Source organism: Mytilus galloprovincialis, chromosome 6, assembly GCF_965363235.1.
Source record: "Mytilus galloprovincialis chromosome 6, xbMytGall1.hap1.1, whole genome shotgun sequence".
NCBI classification, from domain to species: domain Eukaryota; kingdom Metazoa; phylum Mollusca; class Bivalvia; order Mytilida; family Mytilidae; genus Mytilus; species Mytilus galloprovincialis.
This window is the reverse complement of record NC_134843.1, coordinates 88,335,526-88,355,377: the sequence shown is the minus strand read 5'-3', so window position 1 is coordinate 88,355,377 and position 19,852 is coordinate 88,335,526. Positions and strand designations below refer to the sequence as shown.

The window sequence follows — 19,852 nt, the reverse complement described above, 5'->3', positions numbered from 1 at the left end:
TAATTATCTGAAGTCAAGATGTTATTGTAACTCCAAATTACAATCATTAGAAAAACAATATGTTATATGATTGCCAAAGACACCACTCTGTATAATAAACAGAATGATGCAGAGGGTTAAAAACTATGGACAGATAGCTCCATGCCTTCGTCAAGTTCAATAGCAATGCTATTTATTTCTTGTTTTTTTTTTTAAAACGTTTGCCCTTTCTTTTTGAAATAGTTGTATTAGAAAAACATCAACATAAAAAACCCGACAAAGTTACATTAAAATAAATCATCGTAACCTTTCAATTTGGAAATAAAAATTTCTCATGGGAAATACATACAAATGTCTTCTCTCAGAGTACCACTATATCAAATGAACTTAAACAAGGCATAAATGTTTCTGATGAGGAAATTACCAAGTATTGTAGCTTTGTAGGCGATCGATCATCCAAATTTGCCGCCAGAGGGTGACTGTTAGAAATAGGACCCTAAGGATAATACATATAGATATCTTCATTTAGAGAGCCACTGAATAGAATGAAATCAAAATATTACCTGGATATTCCTTGTGAGATGCTGACCAATGTGTTGTTACTTTGAGACCCAACCATCATTTTAAGATGGCCATCAGAGAGGGACTTAGTTTAACATAGGATCCAACGGGAAATACATATAAATGCTTCTTTTAGAGAACCACTGGATGGAATGAAACCTACATGGCTGTTCCAAACGAGGTGCTGGTCAAAAAATGGAAAACAACACGTTTAATCATTTATTGCTTCCGAAGCGCTTTTTTGGATTTATCTTCAACAGGCACGCTGAAGGCCTAACATTAAATAATCCAAAGAATGATAAGTACTGAAAGTCGTTGAAGAGCTATATGTCAAAAATACCTAAAAAAAATAGCCAAATTCATCTAAAGCCAACTTTGCCTGAGGGAATTGAAACTTTTTAAATTTTAGTAAAGTTTGTTAAATCATGTCATTACCGAAGCACTGACTACTGGGCTGATGGCATCCTCGAGGACTGATAGTCCACCAGCAGAGGTATTGACCCAGTGATGTAAAAAATTGAAAACAACACGTTTAATAATTTATTGCGTCCGAAGCGCTTTTCTGGATTTACCTTCATCAGGAACGCTCAAGGCCAAGCATTTGAAATTCAAAGTTGGATAAGTACCGAAAAACGTTAAAGAGCTATATAGTGTTGTTACTGTGTAGACAATCACTCATCTTAGATGGCTGCCAGCGGGGAACTTAGTTTAACCAAGGACCATGTTAAATACATACAAAAGTCTTCTTTTGAAGAACCAAAAAATGGAATGAAACCAAACATGGCGTCCATGTTCTGTAGAAGCGTACTAGTTTAAAACAAGATCCTATTGTAAATTCATACCCATGTCTTCTTTTAGAGAACCACGAACTAAAATAAAATAAAACATGGCCTGGTTACTTCAAATCCATCAAACACGATGACTACCAACGGGGGACTAAGTTTAAAAAAGAAACCTATGTAAAGTACATGTATACACAAATGTCTTCTTCTATAATCCCGCTTCATGAATTGAAACCAAACATGGTATGGATGTTTATTTTGAGTTGCTGACCAAGTGCTATTACTTTGTAGCTAATTTGGCATTGTCCTTATAAAGTCATTTATTACAATTTCAAAGAATTTATTTGTAATTTCTTTTAACTTTACAAAAGTATCCTACTGTTGGTTAAATTACGTGGCAACTATTAAACCAAATTTAGTCTCAATCATTATTAGGTTATATGTTATGATTTTAATTTGTTTTTACTTGATTTCAAAAACCAAAGTAGAATCAGGTGAGCGACACAGACTTTTGGAAGCCTATAGTTTTATACATCTTAACGTAGAACCACAAGCAGTTGTACCCGTTGTTTTTTTAGATACATAAAAAGATTGATATTGCTATTTGAATTGAATTACAGTATCCTTGACAGTTTTATACTTTGATACTGCATTTGTCAGACACACAATGGCAGCCAACCTCTCAAGAAATTAGATTTTCCCCCGGTATCAATTTTCAGAGTTCTCATTTAAGCTTAAATTGCATTTTAACCAGAGAAGCTAGACTGTTTAAAACATTTGTTTGAGGGAAAATGTAGGACTTTCAAACCTAATAACATACAGCTGTATCTAAAATTGATGATAGCCATATTATATGAGCCAAAAATGGTCTATCCTTGTATAGGCTGTAATATTACGTACCGAATTTTCATGAATAGCAGTGACATTGTCCAGCAGATTAACCAACATAATTTTGATATAACAAGTCAATTTAATAAACTGACGACATGTGAAAATTCATTGAGATATGTATCGTTTTATATTTCAGTAAAGAAAGTTAAGATAGTTAAGCCAAAGGGTAAATATATTTGCATGTGTGTAAACTATCTATCTAAAGTGATGCTGCTATTGTAACTACATTCATTATTAAAATAAATATATATAGTATGATTGCCAATGCCACAACTATTTTTCAGATACCAAATGTTATTGAGGGTTGGAAACTATAAGCAAACAGCAATATTTTTAAATTGATGATTCGATTATTGCCCCTGTGTTTCTAATAGTAGAATTTGAAATACAGATGTACAAGTTATTTCAAACTAGAAATGACACCATAAATGATATAGAAAAATAACAAATTTGATAGAAAATCACACAATCTGTAGTGAGAAGTATTTATGGTCGTGCACTTTACTTGTCAAGTTGATGATAGGTGTGTGGACTTTGACTTAATAAAGACAACAGTAGTGTACCGATGTTCGAAAGTCATAAATCGATTGAGAGAAAACAAATCCGGGTTACAAACTAAAACTTAAAACTAACACGTAAAACAACATAGGACAGCACACAAAAAATGCACAACAGAACTACGAACTGTCCGTCACAAGATTTGATCAACGCCACAAAAGTGACGACGCAGGTAAATTTCTAAAATTTGGATATAAATCAGGATTAGGTTTGTATTTATGTTATTTGATGTATTTAGAATATTATTATAGAATTGTGTTTAGTAATTAGATAAAACATACGAACATACATTGAACCTTTTAATGTAATTAATCATTTCTCGACATTATTTGTTGTATAAATTAACTTACTTTTTCATTTATAAATTAAGAATGTAATGATTATGTTTTATATTTTAGTGACGAATACTACGAAAATCATGCCTAAAGGTAAATGCAATTGTTGGTGTTTACTTACTGTATACTGAAAAGTTTATCATATAAAACATGAAAAAGAAGAGTATTTATTTGTTTTCTTTTTCAAACGTAAACATGTCCCTTTCAATGTTTGTATTAAAACATGTTGGGAAAAAATAAAAGGAATGGCGCAATATATATTAACATGCAATATCGCATTAAAGACACAAAACTTTGAAATTATCAACTCATGAAATTTGAAAAAAAAAAATTATTAATAATATAAATGCCATTTTAATAGATAAAGTTACAGATAAAGAAGAAAAACTTTTATCGTCCAAATTCTATCTTTTTTGTACAAAAAAAAATAATTGATTATGAGTGAACAATAAAAAGATCAACATCAGTAGGCTGATTTCATTTTATACCAATGAAATATAATTTTGATTAAACAATTGTTCGTTAAACAAATGATTGTTTGTGAATTTTTTTTTAATTCCTCTGTGTTTTACTTTATCTAAACCTGGAACCATAAGTAGTTGTTCCCAATGTGTAATTTTATACCCCACGCAACGAAGTTGCGGAGGGTATAATGTTTTTGACCCGTCCGTCCGTCCGTCAGTCCGTCAGTTTTGTTTCTTGTCATCGCAACTCCTCTCAAACCACACAACAGAATTTCACCAAACCTTTTCAGATAATAAGGACATACTATGTAGTTGTGCATATCGACGGGAAATTGCGATTCAATTTTTTTTTCTAGGAGTTACGCCCCTTTGAACTTATTTACTTTAATGTACTACTGCAACAGTTTGTCATCGCAACTTCTCTCAAACCACACAACAGAATTTCATGAAACTTTGTAGATAATAAGGACATACTATGTAGATGTGCATATCAACAGGAAATTACGGTTCAATTTTTTTTCTAGGAGTTATGCCCCTTTAAACTTATTTGCTTCAATGTACTTCTGCAACAGTTTGTCATCTCAACTCCTCTGAAAACACACAACATAATTTCATGAAATTTTGTAGATAATAAGGACATACTATATATATTGACAGGAAATTATTATTCAATATTTTTTCTTATACAATTTTTTTTTCTTATACTTATTTAATTTCTCCAATGACAATTTGGGGACGTGGGGTATGTGAGCGTGCTCACTAAGGTTCTTTAATAATACTTAAAATGAGATTCCGAAGAGATAGCACTATCTTTTGTTATTTATATATACCTGTTCTGATTTTGTCAGACACACAAGAGTATACAACCACACCATCAATACGAATTTTCTCTCATATTAATTTTCATTGAAGCTTAAACTGCAATTTTAACCAGATTAACTGGAAAACTTCAATAGCATTTGTGTGAAAGAAAATGTGTTACTTTCCATATATAAGACCCAAAATAAGTCTATTATTGTATATGCTGTAATATAACGTTGCCTACGTTCATAAATAATAGAGACATTGTTCTTCAGATGAAAAACATAATTGTGATATAACAAGTCGGTTTAATGCTCTCCTAATATAATAACCATATGTGAAAATTCATTGAGATATGTATGTATCGTTTTATATTTCAGTAAAGAAAGTTAAGATAGTTAAGCCAAAGGGTAAATATATTTGTCTCTCTGTAAACTATCTGTAGTCATGCTGTTATTATACCCCACGCAACGGGTTGTGGAGGGTATAATGTTTTTGACCCGTCCGTCCGTCCGTCAGTCCTGTTTCTTGTCATCGCAACTCCTCTCAAACCACACAACAGAATTTCACGAAACCTTTTCAGATAATAAGGACATATTATGTAGTTGTGCATATCGACAGGAAATTGCGATTCAATTTTTTTTCTAGGAGTTACCCCCCTTTGAACTTATTTACTTTAATGTACTACTGCAACAGTTTGTCATCGCAACTCCTCTCAAACCACACAACAGAATTTCACGAAACCTTTTCAGATAATAAGGACATACTATGTAGTTGTTCATATCGATGGGAAATTGCGATTCAAATTTTTTTCTAGGAGTTACGCCCCTTTGAACTTATTTACTTTAATGTACTACAGCAACAGTTTGTCATCGCAACTCCTCTCAAACCACACAACAGAATTTGACGAAACCTTTTCAGATAATAAGGACATACTATGTAGTTGTGCATATCGACGGGAAATTGCGATTCAATTTTTTTTCTCTGAGTTACGCCCCTTTGAACTTATTTACTTTAATGTACTACTGCAACAGTTTGTCATCGCAACTCCTTTCAAACCACACAACAGAATTTCACGAAACCTTTTCAGATAATAAGGACATACTATGTAGTTGTGCATATCGACGGGAAATTGCATTTCATTTTTTTTCTAGGAGTTACGCCCCTTTGAACTTATTTGCCTCACTATATTGTTGACTCCTCTTGCTTGGAATTTATGTACTACTGCAACAGTTTGTCATCGCAACTCCTCTCAAACCACAAAACAGAATTTCACGAAACCTTTTCAGATAATAAGGACATACTATGTAGTTGTGCATATCGACGGGAAATTGCGATTCAATTTTTTTTCTAGGAGTTACGCCCCTTTGAACTTATTTGCTTCAATGTATTACTGCAACAGTTTGTCATCGCAACTTCTCTGAAACCACACAACAGAATTTCATGAAACCTTTTAAGATAATAAGGACAAGCTATGTAGATGTGCATATCGACAGGAAATTATTATTCAATATTTTTTTTTTACACTTATTTAATTTCTCCAATGACAATGTGGGGACGTGGGGTATGTGACCGTGCTCACTAAGGTTCTTTATAGTAACTACAGGCATTATTTAAATAAAGATATATAATATAGTATGGTTGCCAATGACACCACTATCTATCAGAGACCGAACGACATAGAGGGTTGTAATCTATAAACAAACAGCTCTAATCTCTCTTTATGTCAAGTAGCAATATTTTTAATTTGACGATCTGATCAATAGGCCTTTTGTTTCTAATAGTAGAATTTGATATAAAGATGTACATTTGTTTTTAAATAACATACCTAAAAACAAAAACCCAAACGCAGTAGCATGCATATGAATATAAATATTCTTTTCCTTTCAATTTGCATATAAAAACATATTCTTTTAATAACAACAAAATTTGAGCTATATGTCTTTGAATTTTACCAAACCGTGTATAACATTTATGTAGAAAATACCACAGGTATTTGCAACCCTCATTAGTCAATTACGTCTGAGTCATTATTTTTTAAAGACTTGATTAAACATATTAAGAAAATAAAAAATGAAAATTTGACAATACTCTTTTGCTACTGAATTGGTTAAAATGAAATTAAATATGACACCAACAATACTGATTAAAAAAACCCTGATTCTATTTGATAGAAATCACACAATCGGTAGTGAGTACTTATGGTGGTGCATTTTACTGTCAAGTAAATCATAGCTGTGGGGACTTAATACCTACCAACATACATTGAACATGATATTGTAAAGCAATTCTCAACATAAAGGGTTGCATAAATTTATTTACTTTTACTTATCATTCATTAGTTAAGAATGTAATGAATTATGTTTTATATTTTAGTGACGAATACTACGAAAATTATGCCTAAAGGTAATAACCGTTGCTGATGTTTACTTACTGGATACTGAAAAAAATATTATATAAAACATTCTATGTAAAAGAAGAGTAATTATTTGTTTTCGGTTTTAAATGTAAATCTGTCCATTTTTTGTATTTAAAAAAGGGTTGGGGGAGAAGGAATGTTACAATATATATTAGTATGCAATATTGTATAAGAGACACACAACTTCAAATTATTTACACATGAAATTTGACACAAAAATTATTAATAATTTAAATGTAATTTAGATAAAGATAAAAATAAAGAAGAACGACCATAAGCGTCCAAATTCTACATATTTTTGTACTAATAAAATTTAATGGATTATGAATGACCAATAACAAGATCGAGTAAGTACGCCGATTACTTTATATACCAATGAAATAGAATTTTGATACAACACTTGTTTGTAAAACATATGTTTAGAATTTAACTAAAACAAAAAATATATCATGCATATGCTGACTGACTTTAGAAACGCAACACTTGATGTTTTGTTTAATTTTTCATTTCAAAATACACATTCCGCATATAACACTTAACTGAAAAAAAGGCTGATTTATTTCTTCATCGTCTAAGGTAATTTGGAAATACAAAAGTTGAATTGATTAAGACACGCTTAACTTTTAAATCATTTTGTTTGCACTAAAGTCCTGCTTTTTCTTCATTATTGGTCGTGTCAATCGTCAAAGGCAACGACAGCTGTTAAAAATCCTTAAATGACTGACAGAAGGGTCAACCAATACTGTTGGAAATGTTTTCAGTAATTCTCTCTAATTTTACCAATATTCACACATTTTAGTCTGTTTTTGCAGTAATGTGGTAAACACTAAAATCTTATAAACAACACTAAAGCGGATAATGTGGCATTTCAGTATACGAGAAAAAATGATTATGTAAATCTGCCTGCCATGACACCCAAAAAACTGTCGTAACCTTGATAGTGTTGCAAATGACATTGCCTAATTTGATTGATTGAAATGACGTAACATTAAAACGCAGATTGACCGAGTCCTTAGGTGGCCAGTTACTAGGAATAAATACCTGCTCTGAAGGGACTTAAAAAGTAATTTTATAGCACGAAATGGTTTACAAAAGAACGTGCCTTAAATTCTGTCTAAATTATATTTGGGAGAAACTTATTAACTTAAATATATTAAGACGGAAAACAAATGAAAATGGAACAATACTCTTTTTGCACTTAATTGATTAGAAATCAAACTAGAAATGACAACAGCAAATTTGATTAAAACACTGACTATATATGGAATTACTTGGATGGTTAATGATGGTTGTGGCGACTTGAACTTAAACCTAACAACAGTCATTGCACATGAGTTCTTGACATTATGGGGGGTGTCTAGTTATCTTAAAGTCTAGTAATCATTTATTAGTTTATATTCTAATGAACTGTGTTTTATATTTTAGTGATGAAAAAGACGAAAATTATGCCTCAAGGTAAATACCATGTTTAGTAACGCAATAATTGATTTCTTAAACATAACATAAAAAAGAGTTTGTTTATGTTTTTTATATAAATTTGTTCCTCGTTTTGTTAAAAAGGTTTGTTAAACAAGAAATGAAATATTGCAATATTCAGATATGTAATATCGAATTATAGACATAATTTCAAAATATGAATGTCATTTAACTCTTTCGTAACGATGCATTGAGACACCACGAAATGTGTGCACAACTTGCTGAAAGCATCAACTCAAGTTTATCCCAACCTTTTTCGGTCATTTTCCAACCTTTTTTCAATGTCTAGGTGTATGAACGGGATAATTGACGTAGTCATGAAGTGTATTATCAAATGTGTTTCTATGACTCGTTAGGTACAACCGTACGGTTTGAAATAAGAAAAATACAGTTGAAACTTCGTTCAAGGGCGTAAGAGTGATATCGTCCTGCCTATGTACATCATAATTGTGATATTTCAATTCAATTAAGTGCTCTCTTTTAAACTGACCATAGGTGAAATTTCGTTGAGATATGTATTGTTTTATATTTCAGTAAAGAAAGATAAGACAGTTGAGCCAAAGGGTAAATATACTTAAAAAAACGTATATAGTATGATTGACAATGCCACGGGTTATAAATATATAGACAAGCAGATCCATCCTCTCTTAATAGTAAATAGCAGTATTATTTATATGATGATTAAACGTTAGTCTGTTCTTTTAGAAGAATTCAAAATACAGATGTACTATTTGTTTTTAGATAACATAAATAAACGAACAAAAAAAGCATGAACGCAGGAATTCGTCACCTTTCAATTTTCATATAAAACATATTCGTTCAACAACAAGAATTGTTTGTATTTAGATTTTAACAACCGTTTACAACTTAGAGTCGGCCGATATCATGGGGACATCCAACAGTTATTGATAACGGCATGGCAAAAAAAATCCGAAAAATCTCAAAGACACAATCAAGTTCACAAAATGTTAGTAAGGATGCTAAAAGACAGAACAACACAAAATCTGCAAAATGAGGAGATTAAGGTAGATGGGGTGTCTAAATTATAATCCACAGAATTTTTTAATAATTTGCCAAAATGTAGTTTATATCCTGCTTGTTTAAAAACATTAATAAAAAGAATGGGTCACCGGACTTATTTTCACACTACAGGTTGTGCAAAATTGTCCGATTTTGTATAGATTATGCATGGAAAACCCAATTTTGCGTCATAAAACGAAAACTACACCATAGAATTTTGAGATAAAATATGAGAAGATAGCTCCAATATTATGCTTTCAGATAAGAAAAAGAAAAAATGGGGTCACCGGACTCGTTTTCTTGCTACATAGTAAAATTGGTAAATTCCTAACACATTCTATTGTAAAAGTAACACTATCTGAATTATCTGCCCTTGCATTTGAGTTGTCTCCCCTTATTTGGCAAAGTTGGAAAAAATTTAATCAAACAAAAGTAATCGTTTTTTTGAAAAATACAACCATAAATATAATAAAACATGGCATTTTCTATATCATAATAAAAAATTCTTACACATGAATTAACTTCTAATCTCAAAATTTGCACATTTGATTAAAGTTCTAGACCTTGTTTTCTGGTATTTCAAAATCCAAAATGGAGGAAGACACCCTATCTACCTTAACAAGATGCAAATATGTCAAAATTATTTACCTTTTATGGGATTGTTTTGTCGTCATATGTTTTTTTATTTCTATTTCTCCTGATATTAACCGGCTGATAATTGATTATAATTTGAGGTTAGTTTACATGTGCCACATGTGGAGCAGGATCTGCATACCCTTCTGGGGCACTTGAGATCACCCCCAGTTTTTGTTGGGGTTTGTGTTGCTAAGTCTTTAGTTTTTTATGTTGTGCCTTTTGTACTATTATTTGTCTGTTTGTCTTTTTATTTTTTAACCATGGCGTTGTCAGTTTATATTCGATCTATGCGTTTGACTGTCCCCCTCTGGTGTCTTTCGTCTCTGTTTTAAATTTACAGAAATTTCTCTATTGTAAATAAAAAAAAAGGTTTTCAAATCTGTGAGAAAAATAGTTGATTAAATATTTTTACACGGATCACAAGTGAAAATGGAACAAAAATCTTCATTCACTTAGTTGATAAAAATCAAACTAGAAATGACCGCAATATTAATAATTATAATCTGATTCTATTTGGAAAAAAAACACCGCACAATCAGTAGTGAGGAGTTCTTAAGGTCACTTTACCTGTCAAGTTAATGTTGGCTGTGGGGAGTTAGGCTTTAAACATACCAACATACATTGCACATAAGGTAGCAAAACAATTCTCGACATATTGCAATGTAAAATTAACTGACTTTTACTAATCATTTATTGAACCTCTAATGAATTTTGTTTTATATTTTAGTGACGAAAGTTAAGAAGATTATGCCCAAAGGTAATTACCTTTCTTGTTTTGTTTTCCTAATTTGAATCTCAACCGGTTCCATTGGTTTAAAAAAAAGGTATTCGAACAAAATAGATACAATATTGTTATATATAGATATGAAATATCATATTAAAGACACAATATTCAAAAATGTTAACACATGAATAATAACATAAAACGTTTACACCTATGTTGAATTGGCACATACTGTTTTGAAATGCATAGGGTCAAGAAATAAAAACGAAAAAAAAAAACCAAAATAATTTAGGAGGGATTTGATTAGAACTATTGGCATAATCTCGAAACATATCAAGTTGTTTCTTGGGTGCGTACATACTTTTCCAATCTGAAATATACGTAAAAGTTGATAGAAAACAAAAGAAAATCAAGAACTTTTGCAATCAATCAACATGAAATTTGTTTTTATGCCCATACTATGGGCGTTATGTTTTTCGGTCTGTGCGTCCGTTCATATGTCCGTCTGTCCCGCTTGAGGATAAATTTCTGATGAAGTTCAATCGACTTAAAACTAAGTACACACGTTCCTTATGATATGATCTTCCTGTTGTACTGCCAAATCAGAGTTTTTACCCCAAATTTAAAGTCCACTGAACATAGGAAATAATAGTAAGTCTATGGGCACATTTTTGTTATTTCTGAATATCTTGCCTGTCCTAAGTCTAGGTTGGACAAATTTTTAGAAAACGCATGCTAAAATGTAAATTTGCAGTTGCATTTTGGTCAAATAAGGGTTTTTATGCTCCTACTCCTTTGATTCAAAATGATTTGCATAATACGACTGATATTTCAATGAAATATTACAAATAATGGAAACTTCCCGAAATTAGAGGTTGACAAAACTTACTTTAAATGACCATTTATTGATTTTGACTCTAATGATTTGTGTTTTATATTTAAGTGACGAAAATGATACCTAAACGAATGTCCCATTGCTGATATGTACTTCAAAATATGGAGGTTCAAAAGACGCCTTTGTGTTTATAAAATATTTTTCTTTATTTTATAATGTTTTATTGCTAGTTGTTTTGTTTTTTGCTGACGAAATCATGGTTATTATAATGTATGATTTAATTTTGATTTGAAATATATACAAAATTGTCTGCATTAGTCGGGACTTTCACTTTAAACCTGCTAACAGAAATTAATCTTGGAAGAACAAATGTTGCTAAGCAGTTTTCAACATTATGAATTGATTTGATAAACTTACTTAAACAAATCTTAAATTGATTAAGACTCTTATGAAATATATTTTATATTTTTAGTAACGAAAACTACAAAAGTTATGCCTAAAGGTAAATATCATGTTTTATAAAAAAGGAATTCTGTATTTGTTTTTGTTTTAATTCAAATCTATTCTTTGTTTATGTATGAGAGATTCGAAATAATTAGAAAAAATGGTGCCATATATTAATATAAAAGATCATATTAAAGCCACACAACTTCAACAAATTGTTAACTCATGAAATTTGATTCAAATTGATATTAACGAAAAATAATTTTAAAATCAAAGTAACGAATGAAGATAAATGAAAAAAAATCTTTCAAGTTATATATATTTACCTGCAATGACATTTGAGTCGACTGAACAATAACAAGAACAGCATAATAACATGGATTCCATTTTGCACCTATGAAATCTAATGAAAAAACATTCGTTTCTAAAACAAATTTCTAGGAATTATTCCGATTGTCCACATCATTTCACTTCATCTTAACCTTAACCCGAAAGTAGTCGTTCCTGAAGTGTATTTAGATATTAAATTAAAAAGCTTGACAGTTATTATCATATGCAATAACACATTCGTTGATACTGCTATACTCCTTTAGTCAGAGACACATGTGCAGTCAACGTTTCACGAAATGCCCGCTTTTTCCGATTTCAATATTCAAAGTGTTCGTTCAGGCTCAAACTTTACCTTATACCAGAGTAGGTTGGCAATATAAACAGCATTTGTTTGAGAGAACATTTATGAATTTCCAACTAAATATCATACAACTATTCTCTTAACGATAGCCATTAGAGAACAAATGGTTATGTCTTAGAAGCTGTAATATGACCCACCGAATGATAAGGAGTAACAGTGATGTCGTCTTGTAGATATTCATCATAGCAAGTCGATTTAATTCTCTCGTATACACTGACCATATGTGATAATTCATTATGATGTGTTTCGTTTTATATTTAAGTAAAGAAAGTGAAGACAGTCAAACCAAAAGGTAAATATATTCGCATATATTGTATGTGAACTATATTCATTATGTTGTTACCTCAAGCAAAATAAAAATATACTAGAACACACCCGCGAAATCGCGGGCAATCAGAGCGTGGTTGAAAGTATGTAAAGTGTTGTAGGAAAAATTTTGCAAAAGATTTAATGACTGGAGAATTTCAGGAAAAGTATCAAAAGTCATAGGTACTTCCTTTATTTCCCAAATTCCCATTTTTTTGTTTTCTATTAATTTCAATATGCACATACATTTAGTATATTAAGAACATTCAAGTCAGGAGCCTGTGATTCAGTGGTTGTCGTTTGTTTATGTCTAAGCCTTACATATTATTTTTTCGTTCATTTTTTTTGTACATAAATAAGGCCGTTAGTTTTCTCGTTTGAATTGTTTTACATTGCATTTGGGGGCCTTTTATAGCTAACTTTGCGGTATGGGCTTTGCTCATTGTTGAAGGCCGTACGGCCGGTGACCTATAGTTGTTAATTTCTGTGTCATTTTGGTCTCTTGTGGAGAGTTGTCTCATTGGCAATCATACCACACCTTCTTTTTTTTTGTTATAATGAATTTTTGTAAAAGATTTAATTGATGGAGAATTTCATAAAAGGTATCAAAAGTCAGGTGCTTTGGGACAGGACAATTGTTTTCCTAGCCCTACTAATTTTTCTTTTATTTGTATTAACATTTATAACACATGCATACTTTTAGCGCTTAACTGTATACAATGAACGTTCATTACTATAAATAAAGTGTATTTGCTTTTTACTTTCAATTCTCAGGTTACTAATCGATCCACGGCGGTCATTACTATATTATACAGACTCTCTCTCTTTTTAGTTTACCCTGTGACCGCCGTGGATAGTAAACTTGAAAAAGATAGCAGATAGAAAATACACTTTATTCGTAGTATATGTATGTTCAAAGAATACAGAAAAACGCAAACCGGAAGTCTAATATGACTTAAAATTTCGCCCAATGACGGAATCAATATCCGGATGCGTTTTTTCTTGTTTTTCTCACAAAATAACTCAATCTGAATATCGATAAAAATGGATGACAAATGCGACTATGCACTGTACCTATAGGACACAGAGGCATGATGATTACTTTATTGTGGAAAGAAGAGAAGCGACACCCAAAATGAGGTCTTCTCGTTTAATAGTATAGATGGTATGATTGCCGATGAGTCAAATCTCTACCAGGGACCATATGACGTAAGGGGTAAGCAACTATACGCACACAACTTTATTCCATTTTCATGTAAAATTGTGTTTTTTTTGTTATTCTTTGAATTTGACTCTAATGAAATGACTTTTTTTATTTTTAGTGACGAAAACTACAAAAATTATGCCAAAAGGTAAATACCATGTTTACTTATTGAATACTGAATAATTGATTTTATAAAACATTCTATGAAAAGGTAGTGGTTCATTTGTTTTTTCTCTCCGATTCTTACTTGTTTCTTTGTTTATCAAAAAATGGTTTGAAATAGTAAGAAAAAAACAGCCATTCATAATTAAAAAAACATTGTATTAAAAGCACACATCCTCTAAAGTGTCAACAAATGAAAGGAGTAGGTTCAAAGACATCCTAAAATTGCCCCCTTATTTTTAGCTAACATTTCAAATGAGAATTTAATGACCAATATTACAATAAATCATAGCTAATATAATGATTACATAAAGGAAAAAACCCACCTTTTGCTGAAAATTACCATTCTTGCGTTTTATTCGTGACGTGAAACATTTAAAACTCATTTTATTTTTTTTCATCAATCAATGAAAATGGGTAAATTTCCATTAATTATTGCACAGGAAACAAAGAGCGCTACTTCGATAAAAAAGATCATTTCAAATAATGTGGGTAAAGACATTTTACATGTCTAACTTAAATATTTTTTTTGTCGACGCTTGTGCTATATTTCTTGGTCCGATGTTTTTTTGTGAAATCCGGCTATTTTGTAAAATTTTGCTTTAAACTCTTATCTCGTCCTATTTGGGATTGAAAAATCAACGTTTTAGCATATAAATTTGACGCAACTGGTTATATTGCAGTTCTCACATGTCATATAAGTCAACTTTAAACAATTTTTATCTTGTATTATTGATCTTTGTTATCAGGTTGAAATATGTCCGTTACCGAAATTACTATTTTGAATCAAAATAATATTAATAAAAATAATGTTAAAATCAAGTTACAATGTAAGAAGAATGAAGAAAATTGTCATATTGTCTATTTACCTGCCAAACCATTTGAGTTAACTGAACAATAACAAAAACAGTACATTGATTACATTTTAACCTATGGAATCAATTGAAAAAACCCACTAGTTTCTAAAAGCAATGATTGTTAGGAATTATTCCTATGATCCAAATGACTTTCCGTTTTGAGTTTTGCGCGGACTTCGATATTTTGTTATCTTATTTTTTACCTCGACATATTTACTCGGAATCGAAAGAAATCGTTCCTGAAATGAATTAAGATGATTAAAAAGGTCGACAATTATTTTCACCTGCAATAACCCTGTCTTTGCTACTTCTATAAAGGTTTTGTCAGAGACAAAAGGGCAGTCGATCTATCCCAGAATGTCCGTTTTTAATTCAATATTCAAGCTCAAACTCCACCTTAAACCAGAGCAGGAGGGCAATATAAACAGTATTAGTTTTAGGGAACATTTATGAATCTTAAACTGAATTAAAAAAAAGCTATTCTTTTAAATGGCCGGAATATTACGCTATGAATGCTAAGGGATAACAGTAACATCGCCCTCCGGATTCGAGATCAAACAAGTCGATTTGATACTGTCTAATAAACTGACCCAATGTGATTATTCGTTCTGATTCGTTTCATTTTATATTTCAGTAAAGAAAGTGAAGACAATTAAACCAAAAGGTAATATATTTGTATGCATGTAAATAATCTGAAGTCATGATATTAGTGTTACTGCAGGCAAAATGAAAATAATAATAAGTTGTATAATTGATGACGAGTCAACTCTCTACCAGAGACAAAATGGTGTCTACAACTTTACATAAACAGGTTTTTGATTTTTTTTTGCCCTTTATAGCTTGCTGTACGATATGAGTCAAGAATCCGTGTTTAAGGACCGTACTTTTACCTGTTATGGTTAACTTTTATAAATTGTGACTTGTATAGAGAGTGATCTAATTGGCACTCATACCACATCTTCTTTAATCTATATATTATACCCTATGAATGTAAAATAGCGATTGTTTTATCATTATATCACCGTACAACCTTCAACAATGAACGAAGGCACTATAGCATAGTCAGCTATAAAAGGCTCCGACATGAGCGCATTTAAAAAATAAAATGTATGAGTCCAGTCTTGTTTGCAGTCCAGTCCAGTTAAAGAATCATGTACAGTCAAATACAGGTAATACACATCATTTTATTTTGAGGTAAAATATATTGAACATTTTCTATCTTTAAATATAATTTGTTATCAGATGAGATTTGATATTTTAGATAGCAAACAATTTCAAATGTGACAATACTCTATTACGTACCAAATTGTATATTAATTCAACCATTAATAACCATAACACTAATATTTCGAAACGTGTTTTATATGAAAAAATAGCTGGAAAGTCGGAGAGTAGAATACTCATGGTCATTCACTTTACTTGCTAGTTAATAATGGCTGCTGGACACTGATCTTAAACCCTCCAACAGACATTAGTCTTAAAGAAACTAACTAGCAATTTCCAACATTATTCATTGATAAGTTTTACGTACTTAATGGTCATTGATTGATTTAGACTCTAATGAAATGCATTTTATATTTTAAGTGACGAAAACTACAAAAATCATGCCTGAAGGTAAATACCATGTTTACTTACTATATATATCTTTATTCTCGTAAACCAAAGTACAACGGTATAGAGACATATACAAATAAATTAACATACATGGTATAAATTTTAAATACAAATGTAAAGTAGAGACATAAAGTGGTAACCCAGGAGATTCTACGCATTTAAGAATAATTCTTATAAACTTGCACAGCTTTTTTTTTTAGTTCAGACGAGTATTTGGTCTGTTAATAAAATGATGCTTTAGTAGCATTTGTCTACTTTTGTCTTGTGTCAACTTGTCTAGATTGTTTGAAAAATCATTATTACAGTGACTTGACTGTTAGTGTTGCTATCCACCAATTGCAACTCATTCAAAATTTTGACCAAATTGCAATTTGTTTTATAAAATCAAATTGTTCAACTGGTCAGAATATTGAACAAATTGTTCAGTCAAAATGTGAAAGTGCAAGGTGATAAAATAAAATATACTTACAATCCTATAAGACTTTAACTCCACTTTATTGATGGTATTACTTGATGGTATTACTAAATCAGTCTATCAATCTGTATAGTTATATTATAGCCATTACCATACTAAAGGTGAACTGTTTTATTTTTAATTGCTATAAAAATGTCTAAACTAAGCTTTTATATAGTTTTTCTTTCGAAAAGTATTCTATATTCATAAGAATCACACATTATGTGAATAAAAACATTTCATATTCAGTAAAATATTTGTGAAATTGCAATATGTTTGTAGGAAGGGGAGATAATCTTTTTTGGTTTCAAAAAATCTTTATTCAAAAGAATAGTATTTTAGGTTATCTCCACAAGGAAACTTATCAATAGCATATTGTTATTTCACACATATTTTACTGAATATATGATGTATTATTTTAAATGATATATGATTCTTATAAATATAAAATCCTTTTTATTTTTAATTGCTATAAAAATGTCCAAACTAAGCTTTTATATAGTTTTTCTTTTGAAAAGGATTTTATATTTATAAGAATCATATATCATTTAAAATAATACATCATATATTCAGTAAAATATGTGTGAAATAACAATATGTTATTGATAAGTTTCCTTGTGGAGATAACCTAAAATACTATTCTTTTGAATAAAGATTTTTTGAAACCAAAAAAGATTATCTCCCCTTCCTACAAACATATTGCAATTTCACAAATATTTTACTGAATATGAAATGTTTTTATTCACATAATGTGTGATTCTTATGAATATAGAATACTTTTCGAAAGAAAAACTATATAAAAGCTTAGTTTGGACATTTTTATAGCAATTAAAAATAAAACAGTTCACCTTTAGTATGGTAATGGCTATAATATAACTATACAGATTGATAGACTGATTTAAAAATACCATCAATAAAGTGGAGTTAAAGTCTTATAGGATTGTAAGTATGTTTTATTTTATCACCTTGCACTTTCAGTCTTGACTGTGGTTTTCTACAGCAGTTGGTTCAAATTTCTGACCAGTTGAACAATTTGGTTTAATAAAACAAATTGCAATTTGGTCAAAATTTTGAATGAATTGCAATTGGTGGATAGCAACACTTACAGTCAAGTCACTGTAAAATTATCTAATGTGTCACAATTGGTATTTGCTATTTTATAGAAGTCTAAATTGGCAGCAGTTCTGCTGTTGAAATCACCTGTAAAAATAGACTCGTGGTTAGCTGAAATATTAAAAATTCTTGTTCAAGTATATTTATTGAATTTGCTACCTTACAAGTACAATTTTCTGGTGATATGTACACTATACCAATCATAACATCTTGTTCTGTATACTGAATAATTGATTTCATAAAACATTCTATGAAGAATGAGTGATTTATTTCTTTTTTTGTTTAAGATTCTTACTGGTTTTTTTTATTCACAAGGGGTTCGTAATAATTGCTAAAAATGTTGCTATATATAAATACAAAAGATCATATTAACGGCACACAACTTCAAAATGGTTTACACTTGAAATTGATTCGAAATGATATTAATGAAAAAAAAATATTTAAAATTAAGTTACAAATGAAAAAAAATCGTCCAAATTATATTTTTGAAAGCCAAGGTTCCTAAAGATGATGTTCAACAACCTATAGGGAGGCCTAGCTAAGTTTGCTGATAATGTAAAACTCAAGTTAAGCAAAATGTCATTTATTCAAAATTTATAATAAATTAAGAATGACATATTAACAATATCAATAGTAGCAAATAAATGACAATGACATTAAAAAGCAAAGGTGGGGTTAAGAAAATGCCCCAACCAGTATATCATACATTACAGTAACAAAGTAAAATAATAATATATATACAATAAAAACAATCGTGTGAAGCACCACACATCCCGTATCTTAAGATGATAAAATAATAACATTAAAAAATAATGATTAAAACTGTCATTAAAATTGGGTGGAAGTTGGATGGGTTTTTGCAAAAAGTTACAAAATGTTTTTCAAGTTTCAAATAAATGATGTTTCTTCTTTCAGAGAAATTAACTGAATGACTGCATGTCCAAGTTCATGCAATAATCTGATCTTAATTGTCCCTCCCTAAAACTGGCCAATCCATTTCCTTATTTGACCATAGCACACCTTGGCCTCAGGCGGGAGATAAAGTTTCTACACTCATGATGTACAATACTGCCCTAAACCCCAGATAGCTAATCCCCAGATAAAATTACTACACAGAAGATATTACTTAATCCTCAATGATTATCTGAACTTGCTAACAAAAATGTTTTTATTTTCCATAAATTTATATATTTATATGTCATCAATTTGAGTTGACTAAACAATAACAATAACAGCATAATAACATTGATTACATTTTTACCTATAAAATCTAATGAAAAAACTTTTGTATCTGAAAAAAAACATTGATTACATTTTTACCTATGAAATCTAATGAAAAAACTTTTGTATCTAAAAAAAAATATTGCTTCACATTATTCCGATTGTCCACATTATTTTACTTCATCTTAACCTGGAACCGAAAGATGTCGTTCCTGTAGTGCAATAAGATAACTATGAAAAGGTCGACAGTAATATATCCATGCAATAACCCTGTCGTTGGTACTTCTATACCGGGTTAGTCAGAG

At 30.5% G+C, this 19,852-nt stretch overlaps 1 protein-coding gene across 1 annotated transcript in view; it reads left to right on the top strand.

Moving 5' to 3' along the window:
* The window catches only part of LOC143080614 (uncharacterized), a 246,730-nt gene that overhangs the window by 81,134 nt on the left and 145,744 nt on the right, over nt 1-19,852 (top strand). Inside the window, exons 37-48 of the mRNA XM_076256539.1 lie at nt 2,350-2,379; nt 3,170-3,199; nt 4,752-4,781; nt 6,748-6,777; nt 8,216-8,245; nt 8,801-8,830; nt 10,650-10,679; nt 11,954-11,983; nt 12,879-12,908; nt 14,245-14,274; nt 15,780-15,809; nt 16,730-16,759. Of these exons, the coding sequence (XP_076112654.1) occupies nt 2,350-2,379; nt 3,170-3,199; nt 4,752-4,781; nt 6,748-6,777; nt 8,216-8,245; nt 8,801-8,830; nt 10,650-10,679; nt 11,954-11,983; nt 12,879-12,908; nt 14,245-14,274; nt 15,780-15,809; nt 16,730-16,759 (360 nt within the window). The remainder of the gene's footprint in view (nt 1-2,349; nt 2,380-3,169; nt 3,200-4,751; nt 4,782-6,747; nt 6,778-8,215; nt 8,246-8,800; nt 8,831-10,649; nt 10,680-11,953; nt 11,984-12,878; nt 12,909-14,244; nt 14,275-15,779; nt 15,810-16,729; nt 16,760-19,852) is intronic.